This window comes from Indicator indicator, chromosome 24, assembly GCF_027791375.1.
Source record: "Indicator indicator isolate 239-I01 chromosome 24, UM_Iind_1.1, whole genome shotgun sequence".
Classification (NCBI taxonomy): Eukaryota; Metazoa; Chordata; class Aves; order Piciformes; family Indicatoridae; genus Indicator; species Indicator indicator.
Window position 1 is genome coordinate 15,576,255 of NC_072033.1, and position 24,226 is coordinate 15,600,480.

Below are 24,226 nucleotides of genomic sequence, written 5' to 3' on the forward strand. Positions count from 1 at the left end.
CTACACGGTGGTCTCGTACTCCAGCACCTCTTGGGGGGCCCCGGGGGTGCGGTACTGCAGGCGCGGGGTGGTGGGCGAGGCGTACTCCAGCGCCAGGATGGTTTTCCGCAGGCGCCGGTCGATGAAGTGAGCATCCCAGGCCGGGTACTTCTTCCTGGGCAGGTCAATGCGGATGACGGGGCCCTCTGTCCGGGGGGCGCGGGCGGCTGGGGCCGGCGGGGCGCAGGGTCTCACCTGGAAGACCGGCACGCAGCTGTCCCGCTCCCCCGGCGCCCCCTCCCGCTCCCCGCCTGTAGTCCGCGGCAGCGAGCGGGGAGGGCTGGTGACGGCGTCCGCGGGAGACCCCGGCACGGGGTGTTGGGGGGGAGGCTGCTGGCGGAAAATGCAGCCCCCGGTGAGAGGGCTGAAGATGGGGCCGTTGGGGTGCAAGAGGCAGTAGTAGATGAACATGAAGAAGATGCCGAGGGCGAAGCTGGAGCTGAGCAGGCAGACGAGGATTAAGGCGTGGAAGTCGGAGGTGGTCTGGCGGTCGTAGTAGAGGAACCAGAGGGCGGTGAGGGCTGCGTTCTCCCCCAGCGTGATGACGTAGTAGATGCACATGCGGTAGCGGCTCCGGCCCTCCTTGACGTTGAACCAGCAGAAGATGTAGATGATGCCCACCACCATGTTGTAGATGATCTCCTCCCACTTGGACATGCAGAAGTCCGTCTCGCCCTGGATGATCCAGAAGGTCATGACGCACCAGTGGGTGACGATGAAGATGCCGAAGTAGAGCTGGAACACGGAAGCGAAGAGGGCGAAGGCGATGGCGCGGGCAGCGATGGTGAAGAGGTGCCAGAGGATCTGCACCACAGCACCCTTGTAGGACATGGGCAGCTTGTCCTCACGAGAGTCCCGCAGCACCTTCTGGTAGGAGGCGATCATCCAGGCCAGGGACACCAGCGAGGCCGAGGCTGAGAGCCCTGCAGGGGCGAAGCAGGGAGGGGCAGTGAGAGCCTGTGACAGGCTGGGGTCACAGCATCACAGAATCACAGAATGGTCCAGGCTGGAAGGGACCTCCAAAAGTCATCCAGTCTGACCTCCCTGCAGTCAGCAGGGACATCCCCAACTAGATCAGGTTGCCCAGGGCCTCAACAAGCCTCACCTTGAATATCTCCAAGGATGGGGCCTCAACCACCTCCCTGGGCAACCTGCTCCATTGTTCCACCACCCTCATAGTGAAGAACTTCTTCCTGATGTTCAATCCAAAGGTCCTCCCTTCCCACAGGTAGTTAGTGATAGAACAAGAAGGAATGGCCTCAAGCTATGACTGGGGAGGTTCAGACTGGACATCAGGAAAAACATTTTCCCAGCAAGAGTGGTCAGGGATTGGAATGTGCTGCCCAGGGAGGTGGTGGAGTCCCCAAGCCTGGATGTGTTTAAAGGAGGTTTGATGTGGTGCTTGGGGATATGCTTTAGGGGTGACCCTTGTAGAGTAGGGTTCTGGGTTGGACTTGGTGATCCTGAGGCTCTTTTCCAACCTGAATGTTTCTGTGATTCTGGGATTCTGCCACCCTTGTCCCATGGCCCCTCTAGTTGTGTTCCCTCCCTTCATGTCTCAGATGTTCACAAGACCTGGCCAGGCTGGAGAGCTGGGGCAGAGGAAACTCATGAGGTTCAACCAGGGCAAGTGCAGGGTCCTGCAGCAGTACAGGTGAGGGGAGCAGCTCTGTGGACAAGGACCTGAGAGTGCTGGGCGACAAGTTCCCCATGAGCCAGCAATGTGCTCTTCTGGTCAAGAAGGCAAATGGTCTCCTGGGGTGCATGAAGAAGAATGTGGCCAGCAGAGCAAGGGAGGGTCTCCTCCCCCTCTAGATGTGGCCCAGATGGGGACACATCTGGAGTAGTGGGTCCAGTTCTGGGCCCACACAGTTCAAAAGGGAGAGGGAACTACTGGAGAGAGTCCAGCAGAGGCTACAAAGCTGCTGAGGGGCCTGGGGCAGCTCTGTGAGGAACAAAGGCTGAGAGCCCTGGGGCTGAGAGCCTGGAGAAGAGCAGCCCCAGAGGGGATCTGAGCAATGCTCAGCAAGAGCTAAAGGAGCTGTGGGGAACAAGAGGCTGGGGCCAGGCTCTGCTCAGTGGTGCCCAGGGACAGGCCAAGGGGCAATGGGCACAGACTAGAAGCCAGGAGGTTCCATGAGGAGAAACTTGTTTGGTGTGAGGGTGCAGAGCCCTGGAGCAGGCTGCCCAGAGAGGTTGTGGAGTCTCCTTCTCTGGAGAGCTTCCAACCCCCCCTGGGCATTGTGCTCCTGGGCAAGCTGCTGTGGGTGTCCTCCTTTAGCAGGGGGTTGGGACTGGGTGATCACCAGAGGTCCCTTCCAGACCCACCAGGCTGGGACTGGGGCATTCCCTGCCTTACCCTGCAGGGGCTCAATGCTGTTCTGCTGCACCATGATGCTGAGCTGCAGCACGAGCTGGGGGGCACTCTTCAGGAAGGTCTCCAGCAGCCTCAGCATGCTGATGTCTGCACTCTCAAACATCATCCTCCAGTAGAAGTGGCGCTGGCGGTGCTCAGCCTGCCAGCGGCTCTGCAGCCCCAGGTACAGCGTGCGGAGGTACCTGCAGGGGTGGGATGGCAGGGTGAGAGCAGCCCCCACCGACCCCAGCAGCTGAGCTCACCTCTCTCTGTCCATCCCTGGCATGTCCCATGGCCACCCCACTCCAGGCCAGCAGTTACCCAATGATCTGGGGCTGCAGGAAGCCTCTCAGGCTGGGAGCGGAGGGCAGTGGTGATGCTGAGCACATCCCTGTCCCACCCCAGGGCCACAAGACACCAGGAAGGGGCAGCTTTGTGCAAAGCCACTTCAGCCCTCTGCTGCTCTGGAGCCCACCTGGCCATCATGGTGCTCACCTGGCCATCACGGTGCTCACCTGGCCATCACGGTGCCCACCCAGCCATGATGATGCTCACTTGGCCATCACAGCGTCCACCTGGCAACCATGGTGCTCACCCAGCCATCAACCCCATCCCTCCAGCACCCAGTGTTGCCCCTGGCTCGCTCCCCCCATGCCAGGGATCTCATTCCACAGCTTCACTCTCTGGCCACTCAGGGATTTGGGGTCCCCAGCCCCCAGCCCCTTCTCAGAGGGGATATTTTGGCCGCAGATGGCACAGAGCCCACCCTGCCTGCCCCTGCCCGGCCAGAAGAGAGGCACCAGCTGGTCGTGCCGCGGTGCCCGCGGGCAGCTCTCGGGTGCTCGTGCCGGTGCTGCCTCGGCTCTTGGCAGAGCTGTGGGCACAGGCACAGGCTGGCCCTAGCCATCTGGCGGTCGGCCGGGGGTCAGCGGAGGTGTGCGTAGCACCAACGCAGGCGGCAGCTGAGTCACCCCCACCAGAGACCCTTCCCCGCGGCGCGGGGCCAGATCCGGCCACAATGGGAGGAGATTCGGGGCCAGACGGGCAGGAGATCCCCAGGAGGAGAACACGGAGATGAAACAAGAGGATGTTGGGCCACGAAGCTTCCTCCCAGCACTGCCAAGCTAAGCTGTGGCCTCTCTCTCAGCTCCAGCCGGCGCTGCCAGCCGGCCCCATCAGCCGGGAGCGCTGCAGATAGCTCTGATCCCAGCACTTTCAGCTCATCCATCAGGAGAAGGAGGCAGGAGCCAGCCCTGCTGCCACTGCGGGGACATCTGGCTGCTCCCACCTCTGGGCTGCACAGCCCCAAGACCACGGTGGGGGCCATCAGCTGGAGCAACTGTGGCCCCCGTGCCATCCTGCTGCCATCTGCTCCCACCTCAGGCAGCCCCACTGCCACCTGCCTATCCCCTCCCACCACCCTGCTGGGAACCCCCAAGAGCCCTCCCCAGCCCAAGAGCTGGTGGCTGGGTAAGACACTGCTGTCAGCAAACACCACCAGTGGAGAAGTTCTGCCTCAGTTTCAGTGGGTGCTGGTGGCTGTGGGGACCAGCCCATGGCCAGCCCAGCTCCCAGCCCCCAACAGCTCCTTTGTGCTGGTGTCAAAATGTCACCTTAATGCCCACCTTGGGGCAGAGAGCAGCTAATTTTAACCTTTTCTGTGGCACATCCCTTGCTGCTGGGGAGAAGAGGCTGCTGCCACCCAGCTCCTGCCACAGATTCACACTCTGGTGTCATCTGCTAGTGACCAGCCAGGCTACCACTGCCACTGTGGCACCAGCCAGGATACCACTGCCATTGTGGCACCAGCCAGGCTACCACTGCCATCGTGGTACTGTCTCAGCCACTGTCCCCCATCAGCCCAGGTTGCTCAAGGCCTCATCCAGCCTGGCCTTGAACACCACCAGGGAGGGGGCATCCACAACCTCCCTGGGCAACCTGTGCCAGTGTCTCCCCAGCCTCACTGTGAAGAATTTCTTCCTCATCTCCAGTTTCAATCTCCCCTCTCCCAGCTCAAAGCCATTGCCCCACATGCTGTCATTCCAAGCCCTTGTCAAAAGTCCCTCCCCAGCTTTCCTGGAGCCCCTTCAGGTACTGGATCAGCACACAGCAGCCCCCCACCCCCCACCCCACTCCCAGAGCTCCCCATCCCCACGGCACAGCCAGCAGTGACCCCAAACCGCCCCCAGCTCCTCGGCTGCTCGAGCAACCTGCAGCCTGCCCCAGCTTTCAGCAGGACACAGCTCCCCTCCTGTCTCCTCATCAGCTCCACAGATCTCATTAAAACCAAGATCTCATCTCCCATCAGCTTGCCAGAATGAGAGGTTGGTTCTTATGTGTTCTGCATTTGATCATCCTGTGGTGGTTCCAGCCCTGGGAACCATCCCAGAGCTGGCAGAGTGTGGCTGGCATCTACCGACCCAGCGCCACCGAGGCTGCAGGGAGAGCACCAAATCAATCACTGGGGAGGGGGGGAATAACTTAATTAAAAATTAAAAAAAAACAAAACACAACAAAACAAACAAACAAAACCCCCTGATGATGAGGCAGAAGCTGCCAGCGAGAGCTCTTCATGCTAATTGCTGCTGCTGGTGTGTTACACAGAGCCAGCTAACGAAAGCCCTGCAGCAGGAAGGTGGTGCCACAGCTCAAGCCTGGATGGGTTTGCTAAAGCCCTGCCAAGCCAAGTTTGCCAGATCTCCACCATGGATGGGTTTACCAGAGCTCTGCCAAGTCAGTTCTGCCAGATCTCCACCATGGATGGATTTACCAGAGCTCTGCCAAGTCAGTTCTGCCAGATCTCCACCATGGATGGATTTACCAGAGCTCTGCCAAGTCAGTTCTGCCAGATCTCCACCATGGATGGATTTACCAGAGCTCTGACAAGTCAGTTCTGCCAGATCCCCACCACAGATGGGTTGGTTGGAGCCTTGCACATCCAGCTTTGCCAGATTCCCACCATGGATGGGTTTGCCAAGGCTCAGCCATAGCTGGGTTTGCAAGAGACTCACCATGGTCAAGTTTGCCAGAGGCCAGCCCCACCACAGCTGGGTTTGCCAGAGTCCTGCCACAGTCAGATTCATCACCAGGGTCACCATCTGTCCCCAGATCCCAACTACTGACCCCAGTTTTTTATGTGACGGAACAGCAGCAGCATAATTTGGTTATAACCAAACCTGCTCATTGTTGCCCTCAGCTGGAGAGGGATGAGGCCCTCCTGGTCCAAGTGCAAGTGCCAGGGGTGTGACTGGGGCTCTCATCCCCTAATCCCTTTGTTAAGCAAAGGGAAATCACTTCCCTGGTGCAGCCTTTTTAATCCCTTACACATCCTGCCACATCAGGTCACCAGGAGAGCTGCACCTCCCTGTCCCCACACCGTGGCAGGCCCTGTGTCCCCAAGGTGGCCAGGAGCAGCCAAGGCCATTGTGCTTAGTAAAGGCTTGGTCTGGCCTTGGCTCCTTGTCCTGCACCCCAGGACCAGGCAGGGACCCCTGCACTTGGGTGGGATGAGCTGACAGCCCAGATCTGGGTGCTCCCAGGGCACAGAGAGAAAAGCAGAGGGGCACAAGGGGCTCAACATTTGTGGGTCCCAACTCTTCCCCAACCTTCTGAACCCACGCAGAGACTGGCATCAGGGCTGAAAGGTGGCACTGGGTCCCTAAGCCAACAGAGATGGGGGGACATGGTCTGATGGGGGACTTTTGGGGGTGGAGAGAGAACCTCAGGTCTGGCCCCAGTGACCCCCAGGCAGCCAAACCAGGGGAGGCCCCAGGCTAAAACTGATACAATGGGCATGGGACAGGGCTGTCCCCAGCAAAATGGGACCTGCAGAGACATGCCAGCAGCTGCCAGCCCATGGGGGTGACTCTTTGCTAGCAGAGTGGGTAACAACCTCTGAGCTGCAAGCGCACCTGGGCAGCAGCCCCTGAGCACAGCAGTGGCATGGTCCTGGCTGGGGGACAGGTCTGTGTCACTGCTGCTCACCAGCACGTGGCCATACCCCTGGGCACCATTTCCAGCAGGTTTGCACATCCCTCAGTGTGCTGATGGGAACAAGCTTCAGCAGCTGTAATTTGGGATCATCCCAGAGGCAGAGCTGGGAGCTGCCCCACAGCTGGGAGGTGGCTGTGTTCCTGTGATCCGGGGTCATGGCCACAGCTGGGGGCTGGGTTTGGTGGGGCAGAGACCTCCAGAGGTGGAATGCCAGGGAATGGGGGGAAGGAGCAGATGTTTGCCCTGGCCAAGGAAAAACCTTCCCTTCATCTCTTCCACCCTTCTTTAAGTGCCACATCCACCTGCAGCAGATCCAAGGCGCTAATGGGTTTAGCAAACTGCATTAAAGTGGCCGCCCCAGTTAATCCCAAATCCCGAGATTAGACAGAGCCTCAGCTGCAGCCTGAGCCCAGCATGTCCTGGAGGGTCAGTGCTGGCAGTTACAGCTTTAATTGGCTTAAGAGCATCTCTGGTGCAGCAGCTCAGAACGTGGCTGACACCACCCAGAGCAAAGCTCCCAGTCACAGCCCGGCCCAGGCTCAGCCTAGGATCAGGTAATTGCCCACTGGGCACCGAGGCCAAGGCTCAGCAGCCACCAGGCCAGAGCTGTCATCCTCTCCCTCATCAGCTCCCCCAGCACACTAAGGCAGGGTTTGCACCCACCCCCCTGCAGCCAGCATACCCCAAAAGCTGCCATGGGGAGGGCCAGGTGATGGCTGTGCCAGTCAGAGGAGAAGCAAGAGGGCCCCCCCAGCACGAGGAAACAAAGTTGGACATCCCGGGAGCATCCCGGGAAATGCAGCAGCAGAACCGAGGCTTGCAGACAACACCAGGGAGTGGAGGAGCCTCTGGACCCAGCAGCACAGGAAGGGAAACAGCCCCGAAACCCGAGACGCTGCCTGCTCCCTGCATTGTTCCCGGAATTTGCCATTGTCTCCACTCCCTTCCCAGCACCGGCTCGGTGTCGGCGCCGGGGTCCTCCCTCTTCATCCCAAGGATGGATCTCAGTGGAGCAGGGAGGGAGTGGGGCTGGTTCCACAGCACAGGGTGGGAAGGTGCTGGTAAACCATCAGCTGAGGCTCCTGGAGGGTCTGCAGAGACCCTGAAAGGGGCCTTGAACTTGAGTCTGCCAAGCTGCCACCCGCCCTGTCTGCACAGCCTGCCTGTACCCAGCCCAGAAAGGGACAGGCAGCAGAGCCTGGCCAGGCTGGGGACAACTGGCACCTCTTCATCTGCCACCCTGCAGTCTACAGCGAGCTCCAAGCAGGACCACAGGGAGGTGCAAGGGAGGAGGATCTGAGACCAAGATATTTGAGGCCTGGCAGACACATTTCACACACCCAGGACCTGGCTGCTGCAGCCAGGCAGGACTCCTGGCACTGCCTGACCGTGGGGACAGCAGGTCTGTGCCACGCAGCAGTCCTGTGCCACCCATTTGGGCTGCAGGATCCTCATGCCAGCTTCTGCCCACACCCACATCTCTAGCCCACACCCACCCACTCCCACAGCTGGGCTCTGCTGGGGACTCTCCCCCCAGCACCCATCCTGCTGTGGTTCCAGAGGAACTGATGCCTCTGTCCATCCCACCCAGGCCCCCCTTGCCATCCCTACACGTGCCCTCTGTGCTGCACTCAGCTATCCCACCCCATGTCCCTGCTGAACCCTGTCACCAGCCCCAGCCTGGCCCCACAGCCCCTGTGTCCCCAGACCTGCCCCAGCCAGAGGAGGCAGTTGAGGCCCTGCACCCCATCCTGACCCTTGGTCCCCCCATTCCCTTTTACCTCTAGACCTACTCTAGCTGCAGGAGGTGGATCAGGCCCTGCATCCCCTTTCTGACTCTTGGTCCCCCCATATCCCAGTGTCTCTGCACCTCCAGACCTACCCCAGCTGCAGGAGGTGGATCAGGCCCTGCAGCCCCATCCTGCCTCCTGTCCCCCCATTTCCTCATACCTCCAGACCTACTCTAGCTGCAGGAGGTGGATCAGGCCCTGCAGCCCCATCCTGCCCTCTGTCCCCCCATTTCCTCATACCTCCAGACCTACTCTAGCTGCAGGAGGTGGATCAGGCCCTGCAGCCCCATTCTGACCCCCCCGACCCCATACCCCACGTCCCCGTACCTCCAGACCTGCCCCAGCTGCAGGAGGTGGATCAGGCCCTGCAGCAGCCAGACGCAGAGGCGGCAGCAGCCGCGGGGCCCTCGGGCGCTGTCCTTGGTGCTGCCGGCGCTGTCCTTGGTGCCGGCGGCGGCGAAGTCGTAGACGAACCACCTGAAGCTGAGCAGCTGCACCACGAGCGAGGGCAGCAGCACGAAGAGCAGCGTCAGCCCGAACCACCAGCGCTGCCCCCGCACGTAGTAATGGGCCGCCAGCCACAGGTCCGAGGCACCGTCCGCGAAACAAACCAGGAGGGCGCAGAGCACCCAACAACCGTCCCGCAACCGGTAACGCCGAGCTGGGGGGGAAGCGCCGCCCGCCCGCCTCCCTCCTCCTCCGCCGCCGCTGCCGCCGCCGCCGCCCCCCTCCGGGCTCTCCAGCAGTACGGCCGGGCCGCCGCCTCCGCCGCCGCCGTCCGACTTCGCGGCCATGTTGTCGGGGGAGAGGAGGAGAAAGGAGGGAGCGGGAGAGACTTCCGGAGGGAGGACGGAGCCGACGAGACCGCCCCGGCAGCGCCCGCCCCTGTCGGCCTCGCCCCGCCGCCCGCCGGTCGCCACCGGACGAGACCCCCACCCTCTGAGCCGGCTACGGGAGCTCCCGGCCCGCCCCTGCCGCACCCCGGCTCGGCACCCACCTAAATCCCCCCGCCTCCCGCTAGCCGGCCCCGGGAGCCCTTAGCCCGTCCCCCTCCACAGACACACACACTCCCGGCCGGCACCGGGAGCTCCCGGCCCGCCCCTGACGCTCTCCGGCCCGGCACCCTCCGAGACTCGCCCCTCCGACCGATACCGAGAGCCTCCAACACGCCCCCGCCGCTCCCCGGCCGGCGCCCGCCGGCAGACCTCCACCTCGGCCGGTCCCGTTAGCCCCCGCCCCGCTCGACGCTGCTCCCCTTCCAGTAAGGGCAGCTCCCACCCAAGCAGCCGCCGCGGGGTCCCAGGGAAGCACACGGTGCCGGTGGGCGCCTCACTCCACCGGGAGGATCAACCGACGCCTTCCCCGTCTGATCCCCGCCCGCTGCCAGCCGACGCCTCCCTGCAGCCCACCCGGGTCCCGACAGACACTCCCGGGGCAGCTCGCCTAGGACCGGAGCTCCCCCAGCCCCGAGTCTCAGCCCAGGCGAGACCCTGCTCCTGGGCCACAGGCAGTGCGACCCCTCCGAGCCCAGCTTCCCAAGAGCCACCAGGCTCCTGCCCGAGGAAGTCCTAGCAAGGACCTGCCAGGCTGGACCTGAGCCCAGTTTTGGAGGGAGAGCCCCAGCCTTGGGGCAGTCCCTGAGGAGCCACACAACCATTGCCAAGGTGTCCATATGGACCCGAAGAGCTGCACAACCTCTGATGAAGTGCCAAGAAAAATCTGCAGGTGGACCTGAGGCACTGATGCTTGGGTGCCCAGGTTCTGCCCTGCTCCTCAATCTCTCCTCTGTTTGGTGCCTATGTTCAGAGGGAGCATGTCCCAGGTTTGAATGGAGCATGTCCCACGTTTCAGAGAGAAGAACCACAGAATTCTTTGGGTTGGAAAACCCCTCTGAGATCACCCAGTCCAACCATCAACCCAGCACCACCAGGGCCACCAAACCATGGCCCCAAGTGCCATGGCCACACCTTTCCTGAACACCTCCAGGGATGGTGACTCCACCACCTCCCTGGGCAGCCTGTTCCAGTGCCTGACCACTTTCAGGAAAGAATTTTTTTTTTTTTAAATCCACCCTAAACCACCCCTGGCACCATTCTAAACCATTTCCTCTTGTCCTATCATCTGATACTAGAGAGAAGATCCCAATCCCCACTTGGCTCCAGCCTCCTTTCAGGGAGCTGTAGAGAGCCAGAAGGTCTCCCCTCAGCTTCCTTTTCTCCAGGCTAAATACCCCCAACTCCTTCAGTGCTCCCAGACCTGTTCTCCAGACCTTTCCCCAGCTTCATTGCCCTTCTCTGGCCCTTCTCCAACTCCTCAATGTCCTTCTTGGAGTGAGGAGCCCAAAACTGAATGCAGTACTTAAGGTGTGGCCTGCCCAGTGCCCAGTACAGAGGCACAATCTGTGCATGGGATCACATCCCATGTTCAGATGGAGCATGTCCCATGTTTGGATGGAGTGTGTCTGGCAGTGCCAGCAGCTGGCACACCATGGGACACACACTCACTGGAGGAGCAGCTGCCCTGAGCAGGCACCCCTGGCACTGCCTGGAGGAGAAGGCTCTTTGCTCCCTTGCAGTGTGGCCTCAGGAGCAGGTGATGATCACAAGCAGGCAGCTGCCTGATGAAGGCAGCTCAGGACCTCTGGATGTCCTCTGGATTTTAGCCACCCTGCTCAGCCCCAGGGCTGGAGCCTGGAGCAGTGAGCAGGCAGCAGAGGGAGGGGAGTTTATCCCAGGAAACACTGCCAGCTTCCCAGCTGACCCCAGCTCACAGAGCAAGAAGGGGGATCTGCTCAAACTGGGGGTGAGTTTGGGTTCCTGGAGCACAAAACCGAGGTGGGGGGGAGGGTCATTAGTCAGCAAAAGGAAGCAGAGTCAGGCCCCTGGTGAGGCTCTCCCAGTGCTGCATGGATTAGCATGGGAAATGCAACTGAAACACCTCACCTTGAGATGCTCCTGACAGATCCCCTCCACAAATGCCTGCCTGGGGGAGGGGATGCTCCCAGCATCCCAAAGATTGAAGAAAGGAGCTTTTTATCTGGTGCTCTCAGGGCCAGGGCCTCTTCAGGGAAAGAGCTCCACTGGCCAAAATCTCTACCAGTGCCTGGCCAGCCCCAGTCCTCTCTGAGCCTATCCCCAAGGACACTCTGTCCCGGCTGGGCAAAGGAATAGAGCTAGTGCTGCCACAATGGTGGGCACAGCACTAGGGAGAAGGGACCTGGAGACCAAGGAGAGGCAGACCCACCTTCCCTCACAGACCCTGAAACACCCTCTCCAAAAGCAGAGTTAAACATCCACAGCCTGAGAACGGGGTGGGGGGTGTGGGAAGCAGAATTTATCTGAACAACAGCCCCCAGCAGCCAGAGGGGAAAATGAAAGAGAACCCCCACACACACCCATCCCTGAAGCCTCCCTGTGCAGCTGGCAGCAGGCAGGGAGGGCTCTGGCTGCATACAGAAAAGTGTTGCAAGCGAGGAAAAGGAAGAAGCTGGAACCAAACCTTGCTCCTTTCACCACACAGCAAAGCAAAGCAGCCCTCAGCAGCAGGGGTGGGGCTCAGTCCCTCTGACTGCCCAGCAGGGCACAAAAATTTGCAAGTGGCCCAAATGGGCCTCTGGTCCCTGGGCTGAGGCCAGGCTCCAAGAGAAAGGGCTGCCCCTGGCCCCAGGAGGAGAAATCTGTGATGGTTTGTGGCTGGCTCAGAGCTTGGCTGGGGAGGCCTGCAGAGCACAGCTCCAGCCACTGTGTGCTGCCCTGCAAACGTTGTCCTGCTGCTGGGACACAGCCAGCCCTGCCCTGTCCCTATGTCTGTTCCCTTCTCCACCCTATCCCCATCCCCACCCTGTTCCCATCTCCATCACCACTCTGTTCCTCTCTCCATCCCCGCCCCATTCCCATCCCTATCTCTGCCCCCACCCTGTTCCCATCCACATCCTCATCTCCACCCCATTTCCATCCCCATCCATCCCTCAGAGACTCTGAAAGCTCTCCCTCCTCCTCTTCTCACTGGGCAGTGCAGGTCCTGCTGGTGGAGGTGGTGGGAGAAGGTTTCTAGCCCCCTGAAGGGCACAGTCACCCCCCAGCCAGGCCATGCTTCCCAAGCACCACCCCCAGCTTCCAGCTCTGCAGCCAAACCCTGGACCCAAGAGGCTGTGTCCACGTGCCTGCAGCAGGACAGATGGGCAGGGCTGTCACTGGGAGGCGACTGGAGCTCCAGCTCTCAGCACACACCACGAGGACCAGGTGCTTTTCCCTTCTGATCCCATCAAAGCAACAAGGCTCAGATGATGCCTTCACGCCTGGCAGACAGCTGAAGCCAATCATTCCATGGTGAATGCTGCAGTGGGAGGCTGCAGGAGCAGAGCAGACCCACCCCAAAGCAGATCCCATATCCTGCATCCCACTTTGCAGCCAACCCCAGTGCCCCTGTTCCACTGGGATGCTCAGGACCCAACCCTAAGACAGTGGCTGGGAAGCAGCTGGCCCCTGCTCCGTTCTGGAGCTCTCCAGCCAGCCACCCCCACTGAAAAAGGAGCATTTCCTAGCGTTGGCATCCAGCCCCAATCCTGCTGCCTCTTTTGGTGGATGTCAGGAAGGATTCCAAGCCGTGTGAATCACTCACAGCCCGGCCAGGATGCTGCTCCTCAGCGCTCCCCTGGAAGTGCCTGAATTTAGCCCACATTGCTGGAGCTCTCCCCAGTTAACTGCCACAAATGACCTGATGGGAGTAGGGCCAGAAATCCTCTGAGCTGGCGTCCCCCTGAAGGGATTAGTTGTCTTAAGAAGTGTGATGACTCCGGGCTGGCCATTGCCTCGCTCCCTCCATCCCTGGGGTCCCTGTCTGGCCCCCACCATCTCCAGCGGCAGCACTGGGGATCAGCAGGCACCTTCGGGACTCTTCTTGCCCAGAAGAGCACAAGCCAGCAGGTTTGTCCTGCAGAGGGGACAAGCCTACAGCTCAGGTTTGCTCCATGCCTCTTTTCTCGGTGTCTCGGGGATGTCACCTCCCAGAAATGCACAACACAGACTGGATGTTCCTCCACCGCCAACAGCGGAGCAATGGTGTCGCCGTCACCGTGCCGCACTGCCTGGCTCTGGCCGGAGCAGGGACACAAACGCCCACATCCTCCGTTACCTGCCAGTCCTGGGTGGGCTCCTGTGACCTCTCTCCTCACAGGGAGGGGGTCTGCCAGTCTTTGCTGGCACTGCTCGGTCTCCCCCAGGCTGCGGGGACTGGGCCGGGGGTTGGGGCTAGCTCCGAAACGTGAGCTCCCCCGGCATGGGGAGAGCACCCGGGGCCCCTCTCTCTGTCGAGCAATACGTGCAGGGGCCACGGGGCCCAGTCCCGGGGGTTACGGAACGTACACCGAGGGCACGGAGCCAGTCCTGGGGACACAAAGCTGGTGCCGGGGGCACGGAGCTCTCCCCGTCCCGGGGCAGTTCCCGATGTTCCGGGGCAGTTGCCGGTGTTCCGGGGCCGTTGCCGGTGCTCCGGGGCTGTTGCCGGTGTTCTGGGGCAGTCCCCGATGTTCCGGGGCCGTTGCCGGTGCTCCGGCTCACCCCGCGGACAGCGCGCAGGGTGGCCGCAAGAGGGCGCCCTCCTCCTGGACCCCCTCCCGCCGCGGAACCTTCCCGCGCGGCTGTGGCTGCGGCCCGGACGGACCCGGGACGGACTCGGGGGGGAGGGCGACACCGAGCAGCCGCGGCCCCAGTCCCGGCTCCGGCTCCGGCCCGACCCCGGCAGCGCCATGGCGCGGGACCCAGCCTTTGTGCTACGCTACCTGGCCGAAGTGGAGGAGCTGGCCGAGGACGTGCTGGCGGCGCGGCAGCAGGTACGGCCTAGGCCCCTGTGGCCCTGGGGAGCCTCCCCACCCTTGTCCCGCTGCCGCCGGCAGCCCCGAGCCCCGGCCGCAGCTGCTTCTCTCCCGCTGCAGATCGTGGACCTGGACGTGAAGCGGAACCGGAACCGTGAGGCCCTGAGGGCGCTGCACAAGGACCCGGAGCCCGACGGTGAGGCCCCGCAGAGCGGCGGCGTGCCCGGGCAGAAAGAGCTCCGCTGACAAAGCCTTTCCTGTCCCCTTCTCTTCCCCCAGGCAAGGCCATGGTCTGCTTCGGCAACATGTTCATCGAGCTGCCCAAAGCGAAGACGAAGGAGATGCTGCAGAAAGGTGAGGGGCTCTGCTCTGAGGTGTGAGACAATAAAGGAGGCTGCAGCCAGGCGGGAGTTGGTCTCTTCTCCCAAGGAATGAGAGGAAACAGCCTCAAGTTGCCCCAGGGAGATTTAGGTTGGACGTGAGGAACAATTTCTTCCCCCAAAGGATTGTCAAGGTGTGATCCAGGCTGCCCAGTGGTGGAGTCCCCACCCCTGGAGGGGTTTTAAAGCCATGAAGATGTGGTGCTGAGGGCTGTGGTTTAGTGGTGCCCTGGGTTAATGGTTGGGCTTGATGATCTTGGAGGTCTTTCCCAACCAAAATGATTCCATGAAGTGTCCCACACCTCTCAACAGCAGCCACAGGCAGCTTCTCAGCTGTCCTGAGCAGTGCACATTGGGTCATGAAGCAACCTCGAGCTCAGCCCTGCGGGCATCAGAGGACACGGTGGGACCCCAAGGCAATGGGGGAAAAGTCCTCTTCTGCTCCTCAGATGTGGGTTTCTGCATGGGATGTCTCACAGGAGGTTCTGCTTGCACCCCAGAGCCCAAAGTCCTCCTCACTTCTGTCCCACTTGTCTCAGACCAGGAAAGTCTGGATGAGGAGATAAACAACCTCCGGAAGGAGCTGCGTGGGAAGGTCAACCGCCTCCTCGAAGCTCAAGGTAAAACCTTCCCTTCTGGAAGCTCTTCTGTCTCTGGGAGCAGACATCCTGTGTTGGAAGGGTCCAGAAGCTCCCTGGTGTGTTCCTGCAGCTGCTTCCCCACCGGCTCTGCAGTTCCTGCCCTGCTCCAGCAGGATTGGAGGCTCCTGGTGTGGAGCTGCCACCACCCAGCATGTAGGTCATCCCCACCATGTTGGGGTGACCCCACAGCAGCTTCTAGGGCTGTCCCACAGCCCCTCTGCAGCTCATCTCCCTCTGCTTTACTCATTCTGGAGCAAAATCTGAATTTTCCCACATTCTCTTTCAGGCAAACCTGAGCTGAAGGGATTCGACCTGAACCCCATGACTGCCGAGGAGATGAAGCTCATCAATCGCATCCTGGAGGGCTGAGGTGGCTGTGCCATTGTCCCAGCCAGTGACAGTTGTCACCTGTGGAGCTCACACTGCAACAGCTGCAGGGGCTGCAGGACATTGGTGTGCCCAGAGCCCACCTTGGGTGAGGTCCTTGGCAAGTGCTGGGATGCTCCTCAGCCACCACGCTGCAGCCTCCTGTACCCACAAACCCTTCCCTGCTCCTTGCTGCAGCCTGGGTGGCAAAGCCAGGGGCTGAGGCATGGTGCCCATGCCCAGGGTGGAAGTGTGATCATTAAAATCAGAGCAGTGGGGCATTCCCAGCTCTGGGGCACTCCCAGCTCTGTGTGCCTGCTCCTTGTTGGGCTTTTATGTGAGTGCTTGGGGAGTTTGGCCTCAGAGCTGGTTCATTGTGCTGTTGGGAACAGGAGTGGGAGGAACTGGGAATCCAGAGCGTGGCTGGAGCACAGCAGAGGAGTTGTGCACCCTGTGGTATTCACACAGAGCCAGGCCAGAAATATCTGAAACGTGTCAGGAATCCCTAAAGCTCTGTAGGGATGGGCAGGATCCTTCCAGTCTCATGGGGAAAACATCTGCTCCTGCTAAGTCTGAGGCAGGAGACCACAGAAAGAGGCTCCCAAATTCGAGGGAGGGGATAAAAAAAATGTTTGTGTAGTGCAAAAAGCAACCTGAGGAGGCCTGAGGAGGAGCAGGCTCTGAGCCTGGCTTGTAGGGAGAAGACAATTAACCAACCACAAATGGTTTGAACTTTTGTCTCCTACACTCCCCCGTTTAGGCTGAACTTGCCACCCCAGCACCACTTGCTTAAGGCCCTAAGATGATGAAAACTTAATCATAATTAGTAATGGAGATTTGCCCCCTGCCTGGAGGTGTTCAAGGCCAGGCTGGATGAGGCCTTGAGCAAGCTGCTCTAGTGGGAGGGGTCCCTGCCCATGGCAGGGGGCTGGAACTGGATGATCTTGAAGGTCCCTTCCAACCAAACCATTCTATGATTCATGTATTTTTTTTTTTCCTGTGTACAGGAAAGTGTCTGGATCCTGCCAATCAAGGTAGCAAACCTGTCCTGTCTCCTGTCACCACCTTCTGGAGGCCTTTCAGTGCTTAAAGGGCCAATCAGAAAGCTGGGGACAAGAGGTGATGGTTTGAACTCAAAGAGGGAGATTCAGACTGGAGAGAAGGGAGAAATGTTTGACAGTGAGGGTGGGGAGAGCCTGGCCCAGGCTGCCCAGAGAGGTGGGAGCTGCCCCATCTCTGGCATCACTGTAGGTCAGGTTTGGGGCTGGGAGCAACCTGCTCTGGTTGGGGATGTCCCTGGGGACTGCAGGGGGTTGGACTGGATGATTTCTGAGGTCCCTTTGCCCACCCAAAGCAGTCTGGAATTCTACAATCCCACGAAACCTCACAGCATAGCTGAGAGCTGAGCCCAGCCCCTCGTCCTCTGCAGACCTTCACCCCCACACCACCATTTCTCTGCCTCTCTGCCCCCTTCCAGCTTCACTAGGCAGCAGGGTCACCTCCATCAGCCCCACACTGCCTTGGCCAGCTCCACAAATACTTCCAATGATGCAGAATTCCCCAAACACCCTGGTTTAGCCTGCTTCGAAGTGAGGGTTCACTTCCTTAGCTCCATAAAGCCAACCACTGCTGCCTGACCTGAGTTTGTTAACCCTGTAGCTCCCACCACCTCCCCTAAATGTACAACTGCCAGAAGCAAGGTTCTCCAGGATGAAGCTTTGGATAAAGAAACCAAACCCATCCTCAAATTTATGATCTGAATTGCCTCCCCTGTAGCTTTTGCAGGAAGCTGCATCCCCTGGGAGCCAGCAGCAGCACAGGGAGCCAGGTCCCTGTGTCACAGCCTCTCTTACATAACCTGCAGCACAGCCACTCAAGTCTCCAGGCTGTGATGGTGGAGTTGTCTCTGCAGTAGCATGGCAACAGGTCTGCTGCTCTGACAGGTTTCCATAGTAGTAGCAGCAGGAGGAGGATGAGGAGCTGCCTTCCCCAAAAGCTTGGCTTTGCCCTGCAGGGTGTTTAGCTCCTTCCTTTATTTTCTGGCACAGTGCAGAACTAAGCAAGTGCAGATGGACAGTGAGAAGCAAGCAGCCCTCTGTCAGCCACTATGGAATCACAGAGGAAAGGCTGGAAGGGAGCTCTGGAGCTCATCCAGTCCAACCCTTGCTCCAGCAGGACACCCACAGCAGCTTGCCCAGGAGCACAATGGCCAGAGGGGGTTGGAATCTCTCCAGAGAAGGAGACTCCACAACCTGCTCCAGGGCTCAAAGTTCCTCCTCATGTTTAGATGGAACTTCCTGTGGTCAAGTTTGTGCCCATTCAAGCCCACTGCAGCTTCCAGGTTGGTTCAGGAGCAAGAGGGGCAGCAGCATCTTGTGCTGAGCCAGCAGTGTCCACAGGGAGGCAGGAACTGTGAGGAAGAGAAAGGGATTATCCATGGGGATGTCTCCTGTCCCAAGCCTGGGAGCAGCTAATGATGGATCCTCATCAGCTAACTTCATGTAGCAGCCCACAGTGAAGATATGAAACAAGGAGTTAGCATCACCTTACTCTTCCTCTCTGCAGAGCTGAGGCCATGTCCCACCACCACCTTCAGGTGAAGCTGAGCTCACCTTGTGGCAGTTAGAAACCACAGCCAGAGATGGTTGTGGCACACTCAGATCTGCACTGCACCTCAGCCTCTTGGAAGTGTAGCTTTGGAATCACAGCACCACTTCCCAACAGGAAAACACACAAAAGCTTCAGGGAAGTGCCCAGGAAAAGGTCACCTCACTGAGTGCAGGGAAGCAAAGAACAACTCTTGCTGGGATTTCCCTCTTGAAAAGCAGGACCAGGATCAAAACTGCTCCCCTGGCATTTAGATGTTTGTTTTCCAGGGTGCTGCTGCAGCCTGGCTGCTTCCATCCACCTCTGGAAGGTGTTTGCTCCTTGGAGCTCCCTGGCCTGTTCTTGGCCTGGAAGGAAAGGTGTGTGCTGGGCTCTCTGGTGTGCTCAGGGCACCCTGCCAGAGCTGGATGAGTTCATACCCAGCTGGCTGTTGGCCAGGGTGTCCTCATTCTCTGGAGGACCCAGGCCTCCCCTGTCAGGCCACATCAGGGCAAAGCTTCTTCCCCATCAGCTCACACCACCCAAAGCCCTCAGTGCAGCACCTGAGCCATGGCAATTATCTGTCTGCACAGAGGAGTAAACTCCCAGGGACCAAGCTGGGAGCAGTGGACATCATCCTCCAATTCCTGAGGTCAGCACAGCTGGTAAAAGTCAATCACAGACCTGCTGCACACTGAGCTGCTGGGAGCAGGGAGCTCCAGAAGTGGCCAGCATGGGAGGCATGATGCAGAAGGGCCTCTGAAAGAGCTCTTGTGCAAGCCCCAGCTCAGCCACAGCCCCCATCCCCCTCTGCTCTCTGCTCCCACTCCCAAGTGGCAGCCTGCTCACTCCACTGCTTCTGGAAATTCATCACTCTAAAGGTTCAAGTTCATGCTCAGTTGCCAAGCAGGACATGGAACCAGCCCCTCCAGCCCAAACATGTTCCCAAACAGAGCCCCTTAGAAGGTAATAAACATCTCTGCCTGCCCTCCCTGCCCACAATGTGAAGTGTGTCTCAGAAGAGGACACTGAGTTCAGAGGCTTCTTGCTGCTGGCAGGGAGGGAAGGTGAAACATTCACCTCCAGAAGCCAGCTGAGCAGACACATCAACAGCAAATCAGGCAGAATGAGGCTGTTTTGCCAAGGGTTCCTCCAAGAGAAATGTCTCTCCCCAAAACCATTACAAGCAGGGCTAAGTGTGAAGCAAGAGGAAATCCAACCCTAAATCTCTTTCCCATGCACTGAGCCAAAGAACATTCTGAGCCTGTTGCAAAGTTTCTATTCCTGTTCTCCATGGTACTAGAGAGAAAAAAAAAAAATCCAAAACAAAATAACCCCCTCCAGCTTCCAGCAAGACACCCAAGTGAGAACCAAAGTCTGGCTGCAGCAGGGAAGGCTGAGGAGGATTCACAGGAACAAGCATTAACCCTTCTGGAGCACCAGGATGTGGGTGTTTCCTGGCAACAGTTTCCCAGGGTGTCCCAGGAGCAATCCTAGGAGAGCCCAGCAGTCACCTGGACCTGGCCACAGCAAGGACCTGGACTCCATTTGTTTTCTGACCACCTGAAGTTGCTCCAGCTGCAGGTGTGGGCAGGTTGGCTGCACAGGGATGCAGGTTGAGGCCACAAACAGAAGGTGCAAATCCAAGTGCTCAGGACCACAGCAGAGCTGCAGGTGTTTGCTCATTTGAAATAAACCAGGCCCCAGGGGCACCCTGTGCAATATTGGGTTGGAGCTGACAGGACACAGGGCTGCAACAGGGACATAGGAAGGAGGTAAAGCCAGAAATTAGGGAAGATGCTTTGTAGGAATCCCAGACTGGTTTGGGTTAGAAGGGAGCTCAAAGATCATCCAGTCCCAACCCCCTGCCATGGGCAGGGACACCTCCCACTGGAGCAGCTTGCTCAAGGCCTCATCCAACCTGACTTAGAACAGTGCCAGGCTTGGAGCTTCCACAGCTTCTCTGCACAACCTGTTCCAGTGCCTCCCCACCCTCCTGGGGAAGAGTTTCTCCCCACTGCCTGATCTGAATCCAGCTCCTTCCAGTTTGAAGCCATCACTCCTCACCCTGTCACTCCATGCCTTTGGACAAAGTTCCTTTCCAGCTCTCTTGGAGCCTCCTTCAAATCCTGGAAGGCTGCTCTGAGGTCTCCCTGGAACCTTCTCTTCTCCAGGCTGAACAACCCCAACTCTCAGCCTGGCCTCACAGCAGAGGTGCTCCAGCCCTGCCAGCACTGCTGTGGCCTCCTCTGGCCCTGCTCCAACAGGTCCCTGTCTGTGCTGAGGACTCCAGAGCTGCCCCAGCCCTGCAGGTTAGGTCTCAGCAGAGCAGAGCAGAGGGGCAGAATCCCCTCCCTGCCCCTGCTGCCCACTCTGCAGGGGATCAGCCCAGGGCACAGCTGGCTCTGGGCTGGGAGTGCACAGTGACAGCTCATGGTGAGCTTCCCAGGAGAGCACCATCAGCATAAATCACACCTGAGGGAAACCTCCTCAGCTGTGGCTCTGCTCTCACTCCACATGATCCAGGCTGAGAGGACACTGATCCCATCAGCCTGTCATTTCTGCAGTGCTCTCTGCTGTTTCTGTTTCACTCAGCTCCTGTAATGAGAGGTCAGTTGCACTCTCAGGTTCCTGTTGTTGCAATCCTTGGGTTGCAAGTGGAGCAGATAAAGTTCCCAGAAGTTCAGCTGAACTTTACTGACATATTTTTTCCCTTAGCCAGCAAGAAAAGCTGTGTGTGCAAACAGAATCTAGAGGCAGATCATGGTTTAATGTTTGGGGGAGGTTTCTGTTGTTGCTGTTTGGTTTTAAATACCCTTGGTTTATGTCAATTACCCTCTGCTCCTGTGGAGTCCTCTTCTCCAGGAGGGATCTTCCAGCTGGCAGGTCTGAGTTTTGGCCAGGGGGTTGTGGTCAGTGCTGGCAGCCAAACAGCACTGGCTGGAGGTTTGTTGGTGCTGCCAAGGCTCTCTTGAAAGATCCACAAGAAGAAGAATCAGAAAATGGTTTGGGTTGGAAGGGACATTAAAGATCTACTTCCAACCCCCTGCCATGGGCAGGGACACCTCCCACCAGCCCAGGTTGCTCAGGGCCTCATCCAGCCTGGCCTTGAACACCTCCAGGGAGGACATCCACAGCCTCCCTGAGCAGCCTGTGCCAGTGTCTCCCCACCCTCACTGTCAAGAATTTCCTCCTACTCTCCAGTCTGTCTCCCCTCTTCCAGCTCAAAGCCAATGCCTCTCATCCTGTCACTCCAAGCCCTTGTCAAAATTCCCTCCCCAGCTTCCTTGTAGCCCCCTGCAGGTACTGGAAGGCTGCCAGCTACCCTCCACCCCTGGCAAGTGCTGTGACCCTCGTGGGGGAGCACACTCCAGAAGGAGCCATCCTGGCAGGCTTTCACCACACAGGGCTAGAGATCCTCCAGACAACAGCACAGGGTGCTGCACCCAGCTAATAAAGCAGCCATGCTCTGAGCAAAAGCAGATGAATCCTTCCAGATGGCAGCTCCCTGCCTGTACAGCAGCTCCAACCTCTCCTCACTCAGTCCCAGCCTGGCTCACTCTCAGCAGCCTGCAGGCACCCACTGACATGAGGCAGAAGCATCACGAGGCAGCCCTGGCCCAGGAGGAGCAGCTGGCCTGATGCTGTCACCACAGCCTGGTTGGGATGGCAAGGGGACCTCTAAAAGTCATACAGTCCCCAGGGACATAGAGCAGGTTGCTCCCAGCCCCAACCAGCCTGACCTGCAGTGGTGCCAGGGATGGGGCAGCTCCCCCCTCTCTGGGCAGCCTGGGCCAGGCTCTCCCCACCCTCAGTGTCAAACATTTCTCCCTTCTCTCCAGCCCCAATCTCCCTCTTTGAGTTCAAACCATCACCTCCTGTCCTGTCCCAACAGACCCTGCTGAAAAGACTGTCCCCAGCTTTCTGACTGGCCCTTTAAGCACTGCAAGGCCACCAGGAGGTCTCCCCAGGGCCCTCCTTTCCCTGCAGACAGGGCAGCTGCCCATACCATGAGACACTGAGCAGCATCCTCCATTACTCACAGTCACTGGCCCTCATCTCAGAGTCTCAAGCCACCTGACAGCCCATTTGATGGGTTTTTCCCCCCCCCTCCTCTCTCCTTCTCTCAGCTGCCACTTCTGAGAGAGGAAGCTTGACAGTGACAGTTGTGCACAGCAATGTCAGCCTCACTCTACCACCTGGGAAGCAAAGCTCTAAGGTGGCTGCAGCTCAGGGGGTGCTAACCAGGGGCTGATTTGGTTTAGAGTCAAAAGGAGCAACCTTCTGGATCTGCAGGCAGCTGCAAAGCAAGGCTGCAGCAGAAGCCTCCCCCCAGCCTCTCAGTGGCATCCCACTGCAGGGTGTCAGGAGACTGCAGCCCCCTTCAGTGGCTGTGGCAGATGTCCACAGCCTGGCAGCTGGCAGGGGGAGGTCAGATCCCATCTGCCAGCAGAGCCCCAGTGGCTGGCAGCAGGGAGACCAGGCTGCAGATGCTTGTGATCCCTCAGCTCCCTGGGATCACCATCAGGAAGAGACTTTTGCACTGCCACATCTGTCAGATGAACATCTGGAGGGAAGTGGGGACAAGGATCAAAGGCAGGCAGGCACTGAAGAAGCAGATATGGAATTCTCCCTCTGAACAGCCCTCCTGTGCCTCTGTGCCAACTCATTACCCTCCCTGCCTGGCATGGCTCCCACCTTCCATCTGAACAGGAGCAGAAACTTGTTTGGTGTGAGGGTGCAGAGCCCTGGAGCAGGCTGCCCAGAGAGGTTGTGGAGTCTCCTTCTCTGGAGAGCTTCCAACCCCCCCTGGGCATTGTGCTCCTGGGCAGGCTGCTGTGGGTGTCCTGCTGGAGCAGGGGGTTGGACTGGATGAGCTCCAGAGCTCCCTTCCAGCCCCTCCATGGGGGATTCTCCCACCACAGGCTTCAGCTACTTGAGCTTAAATCTGACACTGCCCTATGATGTCTTGCTAAAAATGGCAGGAACAAGTCAAAATCAGAAGGAATCAAGCAGGAGATGTAGAAAATCAAAGAATCACAGCCCTGAGCCAGTGCTGTGCCTCATGGCTGGCACAAAGCTCTTCAGGTCCCCATGTCTCCAAGCCTCCACACAACCTTCACCCACAGCAGTTCACTGTTCCACTCTGGAGAGGCTTTTTGATCATTCAGAGCAAAGATGAACTCTGCTGAACTTTGCAGAGAGAAGTGATGGATTTTTTTTTTTTCCCCCCCTGTCTCCTGAGCCATCAGATTGTGATGGGATAGCTTTGGGGAGGATGTGTTAATCAAATGAAAGCTCTCAAACTCAATCCAGCAGCAAGCTTGACATGGAGGAAATCAAAGAGCTTTCTCTCTTCTCTCTCCCCATCACCTGACATTCTTCTGAGGCAGAAAAGAAAAGGCTGCCAAAATTCAACCACTGGCAATCAAAGCAGGGCTGACATCTCAGCTTTGGTCCTGGCTGATTTCTCAAAGTGACATTTCCAGTGAACTGCTGACACCAGTCTCCAGTGGGGGGGGGGGGGGGGGAATAGAAAGAAAGAAAAAAAAAAAGACTGGAGAGAGGGAGGGTGAGGGTGGCAGTGGCAGGAGAGCTGGATCCTGGGGGTGTCTGCAGCAGCTGGAAGTGGCAAGGTCTGTCTGGCACATCAAATACTGAGCAGCAGAACTGGGCAGACCTTGCACAAGCTCACAGGATGGGTTGGGAGGGACTTCAGGAGATCATCAAGTCACAGGATCCCAGAATTAAGCAGGTTGGAAAAGAGCTTTGAGATCATCCAGTCCAACCTCTCACCCAGCACCATCTGATCAACTAAACCATGGCACTAAGGTCCTCATCCAGCCTTATTTTAAACACTTCCAGGGACAGTGACTCCACCACCTCCCTGGGCAGCTCATCCCAACAGCCAATCTCTCTGGGAAGAATTTCTTCCTGCCATCCAGCCCAAACCTCCCCTGGCACAGCTTGAGACTATGTCCTCCTCAGTTACAGAAGGAGAGAAGAGACCAACCCCAACCTGGCTACAAGTCCAAGCCCCCTGCCAGAGCAGGGCCATAGAATCCAGCACAGCTCACACAGGGATGCATCCAGATGGCTCTTGACAGCCTCCAGAGAGGGAGGCTCCACAACAGGCTCTCTGGGCAGCCTGTTCCAGTGCTCAACATTGCCACTTCCTGCAGTGTGCCACAGTGCTGCACAGCCTCACTCATCACCCATTTCCCACCTTTATTTGACATTCTGCTGGGGAAGAGGCCCCAAAA

General features: G+C 58.8%; 2 protein-coding genes across 2 annotated transcripts; one reads left to right on the forward strand and one right to left on the reverse strand.

Moving 5' to 3' along the window:
• XKR7 (XK related 7) lies at positions 1-8,972 on the reverse strand. Its single transcript, XM_054391987.1, has 3 exons — positions 8,506-8,972; positions 2,399-2,598; positions 1-962 (listed from the first exon to the last, which is right to left on the reverse strand). Exons 1-3 carry the CDS (start codon positions 8,970-8,972, stop codon positions 1-3), a joined length of 1,629 nt encoding a protein of 542 aa, XP_054247962.1.
• Positions 8,973-13,924: 4,952 nt separating this feature from the next.
• On the forward strand, positions 13,925-15,666 carry PDRG1 (p53 and DNA damage regulated 1). The gene is made up of 5 exons (XM_054392023.1): positions 13,925-14,008; positions 14,111-14,186; positions 14,270-14,344; positions 14,910-14,990; positions 15,298-15,666. Exons 1-5 carry the CDS (start codon positions 13,925-13,927, stop codon positions 15,378-15,380), a joined length of 399 nt encoding a protein of 132 aa, XP_054247998.1. The 3' UTR covers positions 15,381-15,666.
• The last annotated feature ends 8,560 nt before the right edge of the window (positions 15,667-24,226 follow it).